At 42.6% G+C, this 17,157-nt stretch overlaps 2 protein-coding genes across 5 annotated transcripts; one reads left to right on the top strand and one right to left on the bottom strand.

Annotated features, from left to right (window-relative positions):
• The first annotated feature begins 329 nt into the window (after positions 1–329).
• Positions 330–16,745, top strand: LOC110975501 (hydroxylysine kinase-like). 4 transcript variants are annotated; one of them, XM_087147686.1, is made up of 5 exons: positions 330–348; positions 11,227–11,608; positions 12,030–12,181; positions 12,434–12,620; positions 13,602–16,745. In XM_087147686.1, the coding sequence occupies exons 2-5, from the start codon at positions 11,236–11,238 to the stop codon at positions 14,081–14,083; spliced, it is 1,194 nt and encodes a 397-aa protein (XP_087003812.1). In that variant the 5' UTR covers positions 330–348; positions 11,227–11,235; the 3' UTR covers positions 14,084–16,745. The 4 variants fall into 4 exon arrangements, with proteins under 4 accessions (XP_087003812.1, XP_022083737.2, XP_022083745.2 ...); XM_022228045.2 differs by lacking the exon at positions 330–348 and adding an exon at positions 10,136–10,329; XM_022228053.2 differs by lacking the exon at positions 330–348 and adding an exon at positions 10,136–10,329 and having other exon boundaries at positions 11,224–11,608.
• LOC110975493 (uncharacterized) lies at positions 593–9,786 on the bottom strand. The gene is made up of 16 exons (XM_022228031.2): positions 9,609–9,786; positions 8,992–9,062; positions 8,555–8,715; positions 8,312–8,423; positions 7,854–8,004; positions 7,553–7,748; positions 7,188–7,333; positions 6,660–6,880; positions 6,338–6,485; positions 6,066–6,150; positions 5,815–5,847; positions 5,371–5,658; positions 4,892–5,095; positions 4,437–4,516; positions 4,027–4,201; positions 593–3,600 (listed from the first exon to the last, which is right to left on the bottom strand). The coding sequence occupies exons 1-16, from the start codon at positions 9,704–9,706 to the stop codon at positions 3,538–3,540; spliced, it is 2,232 nt and encodes a 743-aa protein (XP_022083723.2). The 5' UTR covers positions 9,707–9,786; the 3' UTR covers positions 593–3,537.
• Positions 16,746–17,157: the final 412 nt, after the last annotated feature.

Below are 17,157 nucleotides of genomic sequence, written 5' to 3'. Positions count from 1 at the left end.
GACGGGGGTGGGGTTTGGCTACGTGATGGGGTGGCTATCTAAAAAGGCCGTGTCCGAAACGCGGTTCCAGAGCTAAGGCTAGGTCTATTGTCTGGGCGTCTCCATGCATTTCCAATGGAGCGAAGACCTTCAGACCTAGCTCTAGACAAGAGATTCAGATGTAGCCTAAGATAACTGAATAGTCTGACTCATTTGGTCTGGAATCCTGTCTGCAATTACACTGAACTCACAATTTCTAGAGGGTGCTCTATCAATATAAATAGGGGTGGAAACTGTGAGAAGTCACTTTCCCTGTTGCTGGCATCTGAGAAGGTTGTTTCCATTGGGAAAACTTGTTTCAACTACAAGGTAAGCTTGCTTTGGTTTTCATTGCCATTTGTATTTGAAAGTAATTTTCTTGTAAACAATTGTCATGCACTTGTAATACACCAGTACACTAGTCTCGGTGTGATTTCAAACAGCTTGGGGGGGTCTATCCCAAGAAATCTGTGAAAATAAGGTCAACTTTGGAAAAGCAACGCTGAACAATTGGTGGTTTGTTGCACCATCACAAGTTAGTATGTTACCCAAACTAGAAAACATAAACATGCGGTTTTCAGTATCAATATACATAAGTATTTAATGACTTTTTAATCGCTGACAAAAAAGACACAAGACTTCGTGACAATAAAACCCACAAGTAAACAATGTTGTGGACAATCTCCCAATTTCAAGTGAGAGATAAAAATTGTACAGTTGGGAATTGGCGCAATGCAAAAGCCTTGAATACCAAACTGTTCATCCAAGGAACCTCTTTAAACCATTTGTTCCTGGAGACGTGGATAGGACCAAATTGCTGACAAATACAAGGCTTGAACGTGCAAACAAATCCCCAACTGCCACACATAACCCACGGCTAGTTTGTGGCAATGGAAGCTTCAGGGCCCTGGTACAATTCTTGGCTAGGTGATTGTTTGGGTTCCTCCATTCTCATGACTGCGTAAGGACAGAGTAATTTCAAACGGTGGTTGTCTTTGGGTCGGATTGGGCATTCACTCACCCAAAACCTTTTGCATAAATCTCCAGGGACCTTGAAGTATCCATTACTTACATAACACAACAATTCTGAATGGGACATAAATTAATGTGAAACAAAACAAAATGTGATCGTCCACAAAACGAAGAGGGCAATTATAACTCAGAAATCAGTTTTTCTCTCGAGGTCAGTTGTAATAGATAGCATCACCAAGGCCCAATTTCACGGCGCATCTTACAGCAAGCGAAAAATCGGCACTTACCATAGCAGAAAATTCTGTGCTCACAGCGAACATATTTCACTGGTTAGCGAGGAATTTTGGCCTGTGCACATGCGTACATTCCGTAACTAGGGATTCTGTGCTTAAAAGGTTAGCGCAAAATTTTTCTGCTAGGGCGGAATTCTGCAATAAGCAGCGCCATGAAATTGGACCTCGCTTTTAAGGTTGGAAGTCAGATTTTAGTTTTTAGATGCTGAAACATCACTTGCAAACATCAACTTTCCATGGTCCTGAAATGCAATGGCGAAGCAACGATTGAATTTTGTCGGTAGTTTTAATCCAAACTGTGTATCTTGATAAGACACTTAACGGCCATGCATGGTGCAGGATTACAGCTATGTAGAGAAGATAACAAGATAGCAAAGTTCCTTCATTCTCATCAATAACCAGTCACTGTGAATGTAGCTTGTGTGGTCACTTTCACATCCGACATCTCTTCAGAAGGCAAGTTACAAAATGTTAATATGCAAAGACAGGACTCCACTCACGAAGATGGTGCCACGGTTGCCAATGATTTCTCTACTAATGTTGGCAAAAGCACTGCAAACGTTTATGGCGATGTTTGCACGAGCGAAACACCAAACACCAACCGTGTGCATCACGGGCAACGTCCTGCAAATTCAAGTCTAAATGACCATCGAATACCGCGGTGAAAAAGTCAGTCTGAAGTTGAAAAGATTTGAAAGGCTGAAAACTACAAACGTCCCTGGCACTGTTGACCACTTCCCTGGTGAGCGATTGTTGATGTGCGATTGCAGGGGATCACTGCATGGGAACCAGTGAGGTAAAAAGCTCTCGTCTGGTTCCCATCACCCCCTTGCAATGTTTAGATGATGGAGGGAGTGGGTATCAAGCCCAACTGTGAACACAAACTGTGCAGGCAGGCTTACATTATTTATGCCGATACAAGTGCTGCACACATCTGGTACACTGAAGAGCGCCCTCACTGGTTCAACCCTCAAGACTACTGCAGACACAAGATACTCTAAAGGGCTGAAAGCTTCAATCTGAAAGAAGTTGGGTCTTAGCAATCATATCCGCTTCCTTTTTTATGAGCAAGTTGGAAGATTTTTTTCCCACATGGCACAATAGTTCAACTTGCCTTTATAAAACAGGTTTTTGCCAATACCCAACGTAAAACACTGTATTCTCAGTGGATGTCCGAGAGCTTGTGAAAAAATTCATAAGTTTACTCGGGTGGGACTCGAACCGACGACCTCCTGCTTACTAGTGCAGACATCTTAACCACTTCCTGCTGGGGCAGTTATCAATGTTGATGATGCTGGGCTGGGATATTTATCATTTTATTCTGTTTTAAAAATTCTTTAAAAATTCTTATCTTCATTTACTGGACACTTACCAACACGTGAAGGACTGTTTGGTGTCTACTCTAGCCTGGCAGAAAAAAAATCTATTGACGCCTGAGCATTTCAGCCAGGCCTGCAGCCTTGTAAACAGAGCCCAGATTGTGCGATGTTATATAACTTTCTTTTGTTCACGAACCTGGCACAGTGCACTGCTAACCTCTGTTCAATAGGGGCCAGATTAGCATGCAGCGGTGCTGTGTGGCTAATCGCTGCGGTGGTGGAATGCTTTTGTCACGGGTGGTAATCCACTCGCTCTAAATGCCCCAAACCGTGGTATACTGTTTCAAAACAAGGCTGGATTATCTCCACTTTTGAGAGTGAAAAAATGTTGGTAATGCCCAGCAGCCTGGTCATAACAAACGTGTCATAAACAAACATAAGTGTCCGGATCGGGAGTCCCCGGCAGGAAGTGGTTAACCACTCGACCACTGGCCGGTCCGAGTCAGGTGAAGCAGCAGGTACCACAAACTATTTTCAAGACACAAAACTACATCTTGAAAATATTTCAACTGGCCCTTTCCTAAATTTGCACTTCTGGAGTTTTCAAAATAACTTTAATGGAACACTTGTTGTCAATTAATCACATTTGATCAAGTGTCTTATACAGCTCTTGTTTGTATGTATTTACATATTTACACTGTCTCGTCGGACAAATTTTAGATGGACAAAAGAAAAGAAAGAAAATGTGGAAAAGTAGCATCTTTGCTTTGGGTCCTTTTCAATTAAAAAAATATGCAGTCGAAATTCACAGGCTAACTTGCGCTTAGCTAAGAAGTGAAATAAATAATGCTTACTTTCCTAGAAAATATCTTGACTGTAAATGACTATTTGATGTAACCTGAAGATTTCTTGTCCCTTGTTCAGCCATTGGTTGTTCAGAGTAGTTTCTTGTGCAGGAGTTCCCAGACCATCCGTTTTCTGAAGTAAGGCATATCGTGCTGGAACGGAATGAAAATTTAGACGGAGAGCTTTAGTCTGCTGCTGTCAGTTTACAAAATGATTAATCCCAATATTCTCCACAGTTTAGCCCGATGCTTTTCTAAATCTTTTGAAATTCTCTTGCTATATAAAAAAAACCTGTGGGTCATTATTTGCATCTTTACTTTCCAAGCCGTCAGTAAATGTCATCTTTTATTTTCACAGATTGTGTAGGGGTCCAGAATCGCCTTTTGATTAATCCCACGAAGTCCTCGAAACATCCTTGTAGATTTTGAAAGGTTTAGAAGTTTTGGCTTAATGTTACGAGCTAGCGAGGCCGCCTGCTTTCATCCCAGCAGAAACTTTCTTGGGGATTAAATAACGCAGGCAGCTTCAAATGAAATGCTGACTCTCCCCCTCTTTCCTTTAATCACCGTCTTGCTCACCTGTGTGAACGTGATCTTCTTATCCCTGCTGATGTAGTCGGCAAACTTGCAGGCAAACATGCCGCAGTCGCTGCCGTTCAGCTGTTGTGGGATGTCCCTCCGGCATGAGCTCCTCCATCCCGTCATGTCGTAGGGTGAGCCCTTCTTGTCCCGATGCTCAGCAATCAAGTAGTCCCTGAACGATTCAGAAACGGTGAAGTGGAGGTTTTCTCCGTTGAAAATGTCTCTTCCGGCAAAACGGAGTCTTGTGGATGGAAGTAAGTGTGCTTTCACATATCTTGTACATGTAGGCCAACCACACCGACCAGTCTTTTCAATTTCTTAGAACACAGTGTTGCTGGTTTTTATAACTGACCCTTTATTTGTGGTGTACCAGAAGGAGGAACTTCATACCAGGCCAATCTACTTACCACAGTGCATTCAAACACTGCTTGTTCTCTCCACCCATTGAATCAAAATATTCAATGCTCTTCTTCCGGAAATCAATGATCTGAAAAAATAGATTGTTTCATGCAATCAGCAACAGGAACACCCATCCTGTTAGATTTTCACGATTATAAGAAAAGACGAGCAGATTCAGATTTGACAATACAAGGACCGTTAATTTCATATTAGGTCCTCGTAAAAAAGCTCTTATAAGAATGACATAGATAAATATGACAAACATAAGATTACAGCTTATCAAAAACATTTTTTTTTGCTTAGGGGTCGTAAAGGTGCATTTGATGTTAGTCCAACCCTACATAGTTCATGCTCAGCATGGCCTTTCTTTAATCACATTTGTGGCTTCCTATACTCAGTGAAGCCCATCAAACAAATTGTGTCCCTCTCTGGTCATGATAGCCCAGGAAGTCAAGTGACTTACAGCCAGGCACCAATGCATCCCTAGATGTATTGGGATCAGGATCATGTTCTTGGCAAAGATGTCTGTCTTCTTGGTCCACCTCCGCAGTCCGGCGTGCCCCTCCTTCAACAGCTTGGGGTAGAAGAAAGTGTTGAAGCAGTGCAGCTTGGTCTGGCCTAGCTCCCCGCCTCTCTCCACCAACATGCTCATGTAGAAGTTGATGATCTGAACCCAAGAGAGAACTCTTCCCATCAGTTTTCCCGTTGAAAAAGGAAAAAACGGAATGGGTCCAGCGAGAATACCAATCGACTTAGAGGTTGGAGTTACGCGGGTTTTGACCAACACCTGCAAACTCTGTGGCGTGTAATGTAGAATATCTTTGAAGTGAAGCCGCGCAAACCCAATTTTATTTCTGCCTGGCTACTGTGGTATGCAATCAAATGGGCCGGCTCCCATAACCACCAGAAAGCTATACCTCAGTGGGATTGTGTTTGTCCTACCTCATCGTTGAGCCAATTCAGGCCGTACAGCGTGTGCATGTCGTTGCGTGTGAGCTGTATCCGGAAGCCCTCCACAAGCACCTGGCTGGACGGCGTTGGCCGGAGGGCATTTTCAATCTCCGCCCTCATGTCGTCGGTGATCTCGGGCAATTCTTCTTCTGCCTCCTCCTCCTCTTCATCTTCGATTTCTTCGATTTCTTCCACGTCTTCCTCTTCCGATACCTCCGGGGTGGGGGGTTCCTCAATGACGGCCACCCTCCGCTCGGCCAATTTCATGTCTTCTGTGATCTACGCAATGGATTCATTTAACCACACTGCTATTCACGTAGGTTACTGACATCAATTTCAACCAAAGCTAAAATCAACATTTCTTTAACAGTTCATCAAATACTTTCATGAGCCAATTCACGTTTTTTTTCAAAGAAGGAAAGTCGGACCACTAACCTTTTTGGACACCCTTGCAGCCTGTTCATCTCTCTGATGAAAATTAAAACACAACATTTTAGCTCTCCACATATTACGGCAAGTTTTGTTCCAATTTTTTTGAATCACCAACTTGTACAAACTGCCCCAGAAAAAAAGTTGTGAACAAATACCGTTGACTTTGATAACCAATATGTTAGCATTTAAAAAACTTTTCAGAAGTGAGCAGCAATGCTCGGACAAAATTTTCAGAGAAACCAAAATTGACGTACTTGCTGTTTGTAAAGACTAAGCGCAGCTTTCTCCCTCTCAATGTTTCTGTGCTGTAACCTAACGCTACTCTCAAAACGCTCTTTCCTGTGGAAGAACAGAGATCAGGAAACTTTAAAACGGCTGATCACTGAAGTGAACTTGTTAAATGGCACAATCCCACTTTAACGTTTGGCAATGTGCATCTTTTGCTGCAGAAATGCCAACTTGTTCTTGAGCTGTTTCCGAATAAGTCAAGTATATGAATTAATTGAACTGGCTAAATGTTACTCACAAATCTCTGACCCAGTCTGTCATTGCACACGGTGTGGCCGTTAGACTCCGCTCAAAGGATGTCATCTGCGACAAGTCGCGTGAGGCGGAGCGCTGCGGGGCAGGCTTAATTGACACTATGATTGGAGACTCCGATCGAACGCTGAAATCTGATTGGTCAAAAAGCAAAAGAAGAAAAATGACAAACAATGAAACATGTGGGTGATATTTCACCAGTCTTCTAAGCAATAACAAATGGGATGTTACAGGCTTAACGGGTACGTGATGTGTACTGACGCTGGTTTGAAGTTGAACTTTGACGAGAATCGTAATTTGCCAAATACCTGGTTGTCCGGGTGTCGCCACTGTATGTCTGCTGGTGTAGGGCGTAGCACTTGGGCTGAGGTCAGTTACAGGGGCATGCAACCGTTGCCTGGCAGCTTCTCGGACCTCTTGTCGGCTCTCGTACTGGTGCGGTAGGACCCTGGTTCTGTGGAGGCTTCTGTTGTCGGGGATTCGCGGTCTCTCTATGACCGAACCCAGCTCTGTCGACTCCTGCTGTGTGCTGTAATGAAAAAGGACAAGGGTGTTCAGAAAGTGATGTCAAATTTGTTGAAGTAAAGACCTTACAAGTAAGCCAGTCACTGAAATTAGGACACACACACTGAAATCCTAGAATTTCTTTCTAATCACATTAAAAGTGCCCTTGAAAGTCTGTATATAACCTTTTGAATAACTTGTATGACAGACAAAAATGATCAACTTCTCTCACCACTTCCAAGCAGTCACTTTTTAAAAAGAATGATTGTAAGGGTGTAACCTGCAGCAGGGATCTCTGGATACACGGTCTTTATTGACCCAAGTTGTCTTACCGTTTAGCCAAGTATCTTGTCGTTTCCCGTGCGCCGCTGTTCCTGACTCGTATGCTGCTGCTTGTGGGGCTGAGCACACTGACATTCGCCGTTGTGAATTGCTGTAATAGCTGCTGGTATTGCTGCAGTTGATCCAAGCGTACACACTGCAAACCCCCCCAAAAAACAAGGTCGCTGTAACAATTAGGGTTGAAAAGTAACGGCGTCATTTTCAATCAAACTCGGCGTCTTAAGCGTCTGCGCTCTATCCTTTATTTACTGCTTCTAATCTCGCAAACCCAAACTTGTGAGTTTAATATGTCTGTATCGTCGGACTCAAACTACGGTAAACTACCACCATATTAAACGTTACCATCTTACAGTACCTCGGTAGCAGTGGAATGGGATCGACTCCCGTCGGATGATACACTGCTTTGTCTGATGGGAGGTCGCGAGAAAAGCTTCTCGTTGACCGAGGTGTAAGATCGGCCGACTGTGGGAGGAGCTATTGTTGATGAGGGGAGGGTGGATGACGGTGCCTGGCTCTGCGACGAATGGTTTGCATGAGTGGATATTGTTTGTCTGTAAAGAAACGACGAGATTGAAATTCTCTCTCGAAAGTCTGGAGGGCCTGACGGAGTATTAACAGACAAAATGGCTTTGGATGAACTTGCTAATTGTGTCTACCTGTCTTTGGCTCTAGATTGGTTCCTTGCTTTGCTTGATGCACTGCTATGACTGGAGAAGGAAGGAGGCGCGTCTGTGAACTGTTGGACTGGCTTAGGGCTGGAGCCACTGTCCCCACCGCGTAGCGAGTGGTTATCTTTCCTCCTAACATCTGACGAGGAGTTAACACAAACAGAAGATTGGATACTGTAACATCTCATACATATTCACAAGTCAGGCTACTTATTTCAATGGTAGGCAATACCACAGGACAGACCATTTTAACTACTTCCAAATCAACCATGGATGTGCATATATATTCCCACACATCAACTGAAAAGCTCTTGCCAGAAACAACATCAAAGCAATGTATCTCCGATAACATTGAATATTGTTCGATCTGGACACTGTGAGGAACTCTTGTCTTTGAAATTGACTCCAAAACGACAATTTCTTAGTATAATTCTCTGGTTCCTCACCTGGGCCATTTGGAAGCTTTTGTCCATCTTCCTGAAGAGTAGTCTTCTCCATGATGGGGTCCTTGGAGGTGGTTGCCATCGGCGATCGCTGTATAGGACGTCGCCTCAGGTCCTAAGAAAACCCAAAATCACACATTCTCTTTACTTTGGCAACAGATTAGTGAGACGCCTTTAGGTTCGATCTTCTCTGATTGCCTTTTTGGGAAGTACAATGTTGGGAGGCGCTCTAAGAATGGGGTTTACCGGTTTGGTGTTGGCCTCTTGAGGTTCGTGGCTTGAATTCACCATGTGGTTGTCGTAGCCATTCTGCATGCCGACAGGACGGAAGAAGTAGTTCTCACCAAATGTTGACGCCTTCTGCTTTATCCAATTGGCCATCTTGCCAATGGGGCTGGTGACATTTTCTGTGCACAGTATAAGGGCGACAAGTCAATAAACGTCAACAGGTTTGTTTATGGTAATATTGAGGCTTTTACCACTTATTTTTGTTTTGCAACTTCAGAAAACATTTTCAATGCACTCAAAGAGTCATAGAATCCTGCAGGTATGAACACAGCAAAGCAAGAATCCTCATGAATCCTACAAAAAATTCACACTGATGTTTTGGCCGTTACTCAGAATTGGAAGACTAGTATAAACTTTATGAAATCAAAGTGAGTTACTATCATAACTAGTCTCACCGTGGTTGTGTTTGATTCGTTTAGGCTCTGGTGTTTCCAGAATATCCTGCTCTGCATGCTGCTTGTTGGTGCTGCAATGGAATTATAAAATACACTGTATATTCATGATTTACTGTACTACAAGCATTCTTCATAACTAGGCCTACAAATAATTATTGATGAAGTTGAAAATTACAAACATGCAGACTGGGGATTTGAGCAATATTTTGCAGGTGCACAGCAGAGTCCACAGGAACAAAATGATCTAAGCAGTTATCTCCATTGGGGCCAACAGACAAACGTTTGCAACATTGATGTGTCTGTAAAAACCTATGCGGATTCTGTACAAAGGGGAAACATCAAATTGATTCAGGCTTAGCCTACATTTTCTCCAACTGCACTATAATTTCCTACTTTGTACAAATGGCATTATTTGTAACAAAGGTCCCTAGGAAACCGTCAGAGTTACTTGGTGGCTCCTTGTTCATCTCCCTGGTGGAGAATTAAGGAGGGATTTCTACCATGTACCGACAAGTGTCGGAAATAGGGGGCGTTTTAATGACCAAAGTGAGAGGCACATTTGTTTTATCGACAAATGCACTCAGCTAACGTCGTCACGGAACTTGCCGGTCACATACCTCGCCCAAGTCCGTTTTCTGGGCACAGGACTCGACTGGGAACCGTCAGAGCCGATCCAAGTCCTAAAGGCAGACGTTAGCTTGGAAACCATCGGCATATCAACGCAAACATTTGAGTGTGCTCAACAAAAATATCTCCCGTCGCAGTTCACGCAATGAACTTCCCGTAATGGCTGGCGACACATGAACTGCGCAAGCGCACATGAAAGTTTGAGCTCAACCTAAACTTGAATCAGTCGACTGGCTACCTGGAATGAAAAAAAATACAGATTAAAAAGAAAAGTGAGTTACGAAAAACCTGAAGAAAGATGACATTTATACTAGCTTATTTCCACTACCTGTTTTCATGCGATCTGAAAGGTCACACTCCTTTATAATTGATATTGTAAAACCTCAGTGCGCGTGTATTAAAGTTGCACAGCAAGCACGTGTTTATGTTACATGGTTCATCTGAATGCATCGCGCGCCTTCATTTATAAATTTGGGTCAATAGTCTGGTTCCCGATCCCCACATCAACCCAGGTGTCGAGACGTTTTTAGGCGGGAACCAGTCTGGTGAGAACGATCGGGGTGCGGTGAGACTAGACGAGGATGCATTCGTCACGCGAGTGTCCGTTATTTTTTCCTGTCATGCCTTGTAAAGTCGATGGAACGGATTCAGACAAATAATTAGGCCTTCAAACTTGTTTGATTTGCTCATCTGGACGTCCTCAAATCACCGGTATTCTTGGTTTTGAAATAGACCTGAGTGATTTTGCGCAATGGTAGAAAGGCATTTATGGGAAGTAAAAAGGATCGATGGAGCAAACATTGCCTTCTTCCTTCCCACAGTACCTTTCTACTTAAATTGTGCAAAATTACCCATGTTGTATTAGCAATAAGGCTTATTCTGAGCTCCATGAAGAATTGCCTCTTTTCATCTTTCGGCAACATCCCCCAAATATTGAAAGAGGCAATTCATAGACTAACATTAGAATGCCACTCAGACTAGGCCCAGCCTCGGCTCGGGCCTAGCAGTAGCAACAAGCATGCCTAGCATTCTGGCGTGGATCACCTAGACTGTCCTACTCATTGAATTTTGTCATGATGTTATCTTTCACCATGCGGTTGCGTACCTCCAGAACTGTGTGGTCTGACATCCGCCCAGCTTGTGGAGATGGGGTGGATGTCTGACCCCACAGTTCTGGGGGTAGCAGTCATGATGTTCACCGATTTAAACCTCACAATGATCACAGTCATGAGAACATGTCGTTATCATGGTTAACAATGTCATGTGGCAAGAAAATTGCTTAATTTAAAAAGATTCATGAAAAAATAGTCATTGTTCTAAACATGCTCAGTGCAAAGTGCAAGAGCTTTGATCCACCATAGTTACATCCCTTCAGAAAATCACCCAGGCAACCCAAGATATTTCTTCATTAATATAACTTAGCAGTTGTTACTTGCTCAGTCGTATGTAAGGCATGAATTGAGGTACTTAATGCAAAAAGTGCAATTAATGAAGCTTCAAGTTTGGTCTCTTTTTTCCACAGCTTTTCTGCCAGGTTACAGTCCATTGGGGTTTGTGCAATACGATGTACATGTACTGTGTTTTCTAAACAAATATTTCACCTAGTAGGTCAAAAGCATGAATGCAGATTTAGGATGCAGCACTGGAATGACACTTCAAAGCTGTAAGCCCGTACTCTGCATTGATGATGTCAAGACTCTACTTTGTCAACGGTATGGCATTGAGACCGCCGACGTGAAAGAGTTCGAGAGCTATGACGATCGGACCTACTACGTGAAGACCAAACCGGGCTGCGGGATAGGCAAGGGATCAGAGTTCATCGCCAAGGTTCTGAACTCCCAGAACACGGCCCTGCAGGGGGTGGTAGCCACACATACAGATGTCATGAGCCATCTAAAGTCCTTCCCAGAGCTGTGCTGCCAGTTTGCTTTGCCCAACTTGGATGGCGACCTGCTCAGCTATGAGATAATACCAAATGACATGCGGGATGGTTGGTACCCAGTTAACACCAGTATGAGTGTATATAAAGGGTTTTCAAGGCTGCCATCTTGCAGGCCATTTCTTTTGCTCCATAGGGTATGCAGTGCATGGACGGGGTTTCCTTTTAAAGCAAAAGAACTGCCCTGCAAGATGGCCACCATGCAAAGCCTCTATAGCACAGTAACACCACCACAGGCCTGTGAGCTGTTGATATCACCCTCTGTTCACATGTGCACACTCCGATGGAACCACTGGGGCCCACGATCCACTTGGCACCATATGAAAGCACACACATACAGAGACCTCTGCCATAACTAAGTTTTCTGCCATTGTCATCTATTTACAAGCCAATGTTAGGCTCGGACTTTTCCATTTCCTCTCCCAGTGCCATCCTAACTGATGACTGAAATTCTCCTTTTTCCCTCTGTTAGGGGATAGGTTAATCGGCAGAGAGGAAGGATTGTCTGCTCTGCGTCTTTTCGACTTTATGCCAGGCAAACCGCTGAATACTTTTTCACCACTGTCGCCGAGATTCTGTTTTGAGGCTGGAGTTCACCTTGGAAAACTGCAGCAAGCTCTCCAGGTACATGCATCAGGAAGCCTGTCAACATTTGTGGCAAACTGGGGGGGTTTGGTCTTCTAGTTGACTTGAGATAAGCCTAGAAATATGTGGTCTCTTGAAAACCTTGTCATCTCCAACTTTAGCGCCAGATTGCAGTTCCATGATCTCACTGCAACTCGGTGTCTTTCCACAGATTGAAACTCCAGACAGAGCTGGGATCAAGATAGCACCATCTTTTTTGCAACTTTGTCACGTCTCGTTTCTTTACTCCAGGAGTACCCTGGGGACACGAAGCCCCTGAAGTTAAAAGCATCGGTGTGGCAGTGGAATGTGTCGCTGCTTCCCAGACTGAGAAATCTTCTACCACTCGTTGTGGATATCCAGAAACGACGGCTGGTGGAGGAGGTTATCGATAAGTTTGAGGCAACCGTGGTGCCCTCCATGGCTGACCTGAGGCAAGGTAGGTTGGAAAACTATGGCAATGGGTCAAGAACGTGATAGCTTTGTCAGCATTCAACCACGTTTCAGAGTTTGGAAATATTGAGCATTCGGTGATATACTCCTTGTATGCCATATTGTCTGTAAGTCACAGTGCACCTCAGTAAATATAGTCCCATAGACATCAGTGATAAATTACTTTGACATTCTTTTAAAAATATTCACAACTCTCACAGGTGTCCAGGCTGCACAGAAATATGATGATTGACATATGTTGTCTTTCAGTTTCCTTTCAGTTTTGCGTAGGTTGACCAATAGATTTGAGAAATTCTCACCCAAAGCAGACCACCCTGAAAAGGAAGGATATTTCCCTGACTGGCAAAGTAGCCATTCTTAAAAGCATCCCTTTGCAAAATGGCTATTATGGTGCATCCAAATTGCTCAGAAATGGAAGCAGTAATTCCAGGCCAGAGGTCCAGTTCTATATTTCTTCAATTCCCGAATTCTAGGACTCTCAGAACTTCATAAAATGGAACATTTTTAGTGTGTAATGTTTATTAATGAGCTCGGTGGATGGATTTTGGTCCTGGTAGCGTGGATGCACCCGTAATGTTGATGACTGCAGCATTAGTAGTGCTTGTAGTCAGGGAACTGGACCACCTGTGAATTTAAGAAGTGCTCTATGACTGCGGTTATGGCTGAATCACTTGGCTGTGGCATGTAAGTACACACGAGTCTATGGCAGTGGCTGCAGCCACTTCCCATTGAGACGTGTGCGACTTCAAGCCGCAGCCAAGTGATCTGGACATGGCCCAAGTCTAGGGCTAGTACTTTGAAAAACATTGGAGAAGTAGCTGGCTGTTTTTACACCGAGGACTATTCGGTCTACAGGTGCATTTGTTGAATATTGTCAAGTGTGTTTATAGGCAACTTGTTGGAATTTAATATTTATGGGGGTAAGTTGCAGGAAACCGTGAATATGATTTGATTGGTTTATACATAGGTATCCTCTACAACGACTTCAACGGGGACAATGTGCTGGTCATTGCTGCAGCTGCGGAGACCGGTGATTGCAGTGGTACCAACTGTTTGATGACCAATAGCATTGTCCGGATATCTGGCGTGATTGACTTCGACGACATCTTACATGCCTACCTTGTTTATGAAATAGCCATCGGCATGATGTACATGATGTTTTGTAGCGATGACCCAGTCGCAGCGGCTGCGTACATGCTCACCGGGTTTGAGACAGTCTCCCCGCTACCTCACAACGAGCGCCAACTGTTGCGAGTTTTGGTCGGCAGTCGCCTCGCTCAGTCACTCTTGATCTCCACGCTACAGACCAAGAACCACCCCGACAACAAATACGTGGCCAGCTCCCTCATCAAGGGGTGGAGCCTGCTGGAGGAATGGTGGGGCAGAACCGAGGCCCAACTGCAGGAATTGTGGGATAGCGTTAGGGTAAGATGCACCGGACAGCTTTAGAACTTCGGAGTTTGGTTCTTTGGAAGGAATGAGCATTCGCGCAAACTTTCCAAAGAAGTGTCCCCCTCATATCACAGCAAAACCTGAAAGTATTTGTGTTTTCTGCTCTGATTTATACAAGGTTTGGGGATTCTCAAAAGTTTGTGGAAAGATAGACAAGAGCACTTGCTTCTACGTGTCTATTTGGGAAACACTTTGAAAACAGTACCTGTACTTCCTAATTTATTAATTTTTAAGGTTCTACTTCACTTACAGGGTTATCCAAAACTTCGCATAAAAACCACAAAACCTCTTGAGAACGAATAGCCAGCAGCAAACGAAATGGGTAAATAGTTACTTGTACATGTAGTTCACTGGGCATTTATGTACGGCGGGTTTCAGCCAATCGTAACTTAGTGCGTTGGAGTTTTGAAAGTGGGGCAAAAGAGACGGGAAGGGGATTCAGTCAAAACTACCTGGAATAACAGTGAGCAGAAGTGGACAACAGATTTGACTCGGGGGGGGGGCCTTTGACTACCTGAGAAATTGCCTTGCAGATGAGGTTTGATGGTCTGTGTAAAAACAGGTGGGCAGAGGCGCACTAGAAGATGAATCCTGTTTAGAATTGCATTCATCACATTGTGTGATATCTTCAGGGATTTAAGCTTCTGCTTTTGAATGTGTAAATGAGCCAACTGCCTTTAGATAATTTTTTTGTTTTGCTTTTTTTTTATTTTAATAAACTCCTCCTGTACAGTCGCCGTGCAGTCACTTCTTCAAAATCTTTGAATCAAAACCGATCTCAACATTTCCATTTTCATTCCTAAGATGTATCACCAAAGACCTAACGTTTAGTCTGCTTTGAGGAAATCTGTCAGTTCAAGTTCAGTGTGACCAATATTTGTTTTGTTTTTGTTACCAAATTTGCAAACTTGATGTTTTTACCCCAACAATACTGTCCTCTGTAGTGTGCTTGGGTGCTTGGTTTAACCAGCACCTGTTAATGCTGCACATAACTAGGAACCAGACAGGTGACAGTGAAGTGATTTGAAGGTTGCCAGAATAGTGCAAATGTGCCTCATTTTTACTTCCAGGAGTTTTCCATATTGGTTCTTTGTATGAATGCCTGAGAAAGCATGTTCATTTCAGGTGAACAAAAACTTGCTATAATGTAACAGAGCTGAGCGTGTCTTTCAGTTTTCTTCCCCTATTTGCCATGAAATACCATTTAGTTTTGTCTGAGTGGAAAACCCTTTCTTGTCGTGTCCCTCAGGGCACAAAACTTGGCCCTATGATATTTTTGGCAGTTATCAATAATGCTGCTGAAGGATATGATTACGTCTCATATGTAGATGCATCTAATTCATGAGGCCTCCAATCTTTGGAAGACAGAAGACATCATCTCTGCTCCCAGTTCACTAATAAATGTATAAAATCCAACAGATATGCAAATGGGTTTCCCCAAAATATCAGTGCCCACAGTATGTCTCTCAGAAATTCCAATAATTACCGGATCCCTCATAACAAAACCAACAGATATGGTGACTGTGCAATACCCTTTCTGTCAAAGCGTCTTAATCAAATTACCTAACAAACTTTTTTATGGATTCTTGTGTAGTTTTGTGTTTTTCTTTTTGTTTTTACTATTTTTCTCATATTTTGTGATTTTTATTTGTAATTTTGTATGAATGTAAAAACCATATAAATGCTGCGAATTGGTTTAATAAATATGAATGTGAATATAAATGATACCTTGGGGTTCTTGGCTTAGCCCAGTGCAGAGTGAATATGATGATGTGAAAGATTTGTAGTGAACTTGTAGCCTAGTTGGAATAATACATTCAGCCTTTATGAATTTGCTGCATTATGTTTGTGTAAAAGTTATGGATTTATGTTTGTAACATTTTATGTAAAATTGAATTCTACCTTTACTCGTATATTTTGTATCAGTTGAGTTCATACTGGTATTTCTAAAATATTCCTCTTTGTTTTTGGTGGTGAAAGACATTTCTATACTTCATTTCCCAGATCTGCTCTATCCTGGCAAAAATGTTTCTGGTTTCCATTTGAATGATTAGACATAACATCCATTGCCTCCTGATATAATTTTTTGATTTAGTTTTGTTACATTCCCAAGAAGTACAAACTAAAACAGTTGTGTGATAATTCAGGATTTGAATTCAGAGCATAAAGTTGGCAATTTTGAAATTGGAGGGGTTTACAAGCAGCATAAAGAGTGACTTTTGGTACAATAAAATGGCGTCACCACTCCATTTTGTTTATTTTCAATAAGCCAACAGTATTGTGTAACTTATTTGTACGTGTATATTGGAACTAGCATTGATTGTTCTAAATAGTTGTCCAAAGGTTATTTGCACGATATGATAGCAGCTGATAATAGTTTATTGAAATTTTGTTTCTTATCTAGCAGCTTCTTACTATATGTATGCCATTTTTTGCCCTTGGGAGTTGCAGCAGAGCCTTACTTTTTTTTCTGTTGCTTCCAATTTATCAAATTGTCAGAGTTTCTCAATTCTGCCACTCAACGTTTCATTTGTCTCTTTGCCACTTTAATTTTGTATACATGTACGTTTCAAATAATTTCTTGCAGCTATAAAAGAAATGTGTGTGACTCTGGAAAGCAATAAAAAAGCTATTTTGACAAAATAATTAAAACAAGAAACCACTTCATTTGCCCCATTTTTATGTATTGTAAGATTATAATCGTTACTGCATACCCTACATTAATGTTCCTTCTGAACACATTCCCCAAATTCTCCAAACTCGCCATCTTGCTATTAGAAAACACTGTTTCTCATTCATCCACTGTTATTTTATCTGTGAACTGCATTTATTTGAAATTTGCCCTCTTCTTCCTGATATTACACACGTTGTGTGTCTCCCAAAATTTCCCGCCTGCAAGGTTGTGTTTTACCTACATTGCACTCTTGAGCAAAGAGGTTGGTTTGGATGCACAAACATAGTTTGTCCCCTCCCCTTTTTGAAAATCATTTCCTTTTGCCTCATGTTGCCCCTCCTAATTTATATCTTGTCTCGCTGTGAGCCACTGCAGACAGTGCTCAAAATTGCAAAAA

Source organism: Acanthaster planci, linkage group LG17 (genome assembly GCF_054643075.1).
Source record: "Acanthaster planci isolate LZ-2023a linkage group LG17, COTS_SCS, whole genome shotgun sequence".
NCBI classification, from domain to species: Eukaryota; Metazoa; Echinodermata; class Asteroidea; order Valvatida; family Acanthasteridae; genus Acanthaster; species Acanthaster planci.
This window is presented reverse-complemented; position numbering and strand designations above follow the sequence as displayed.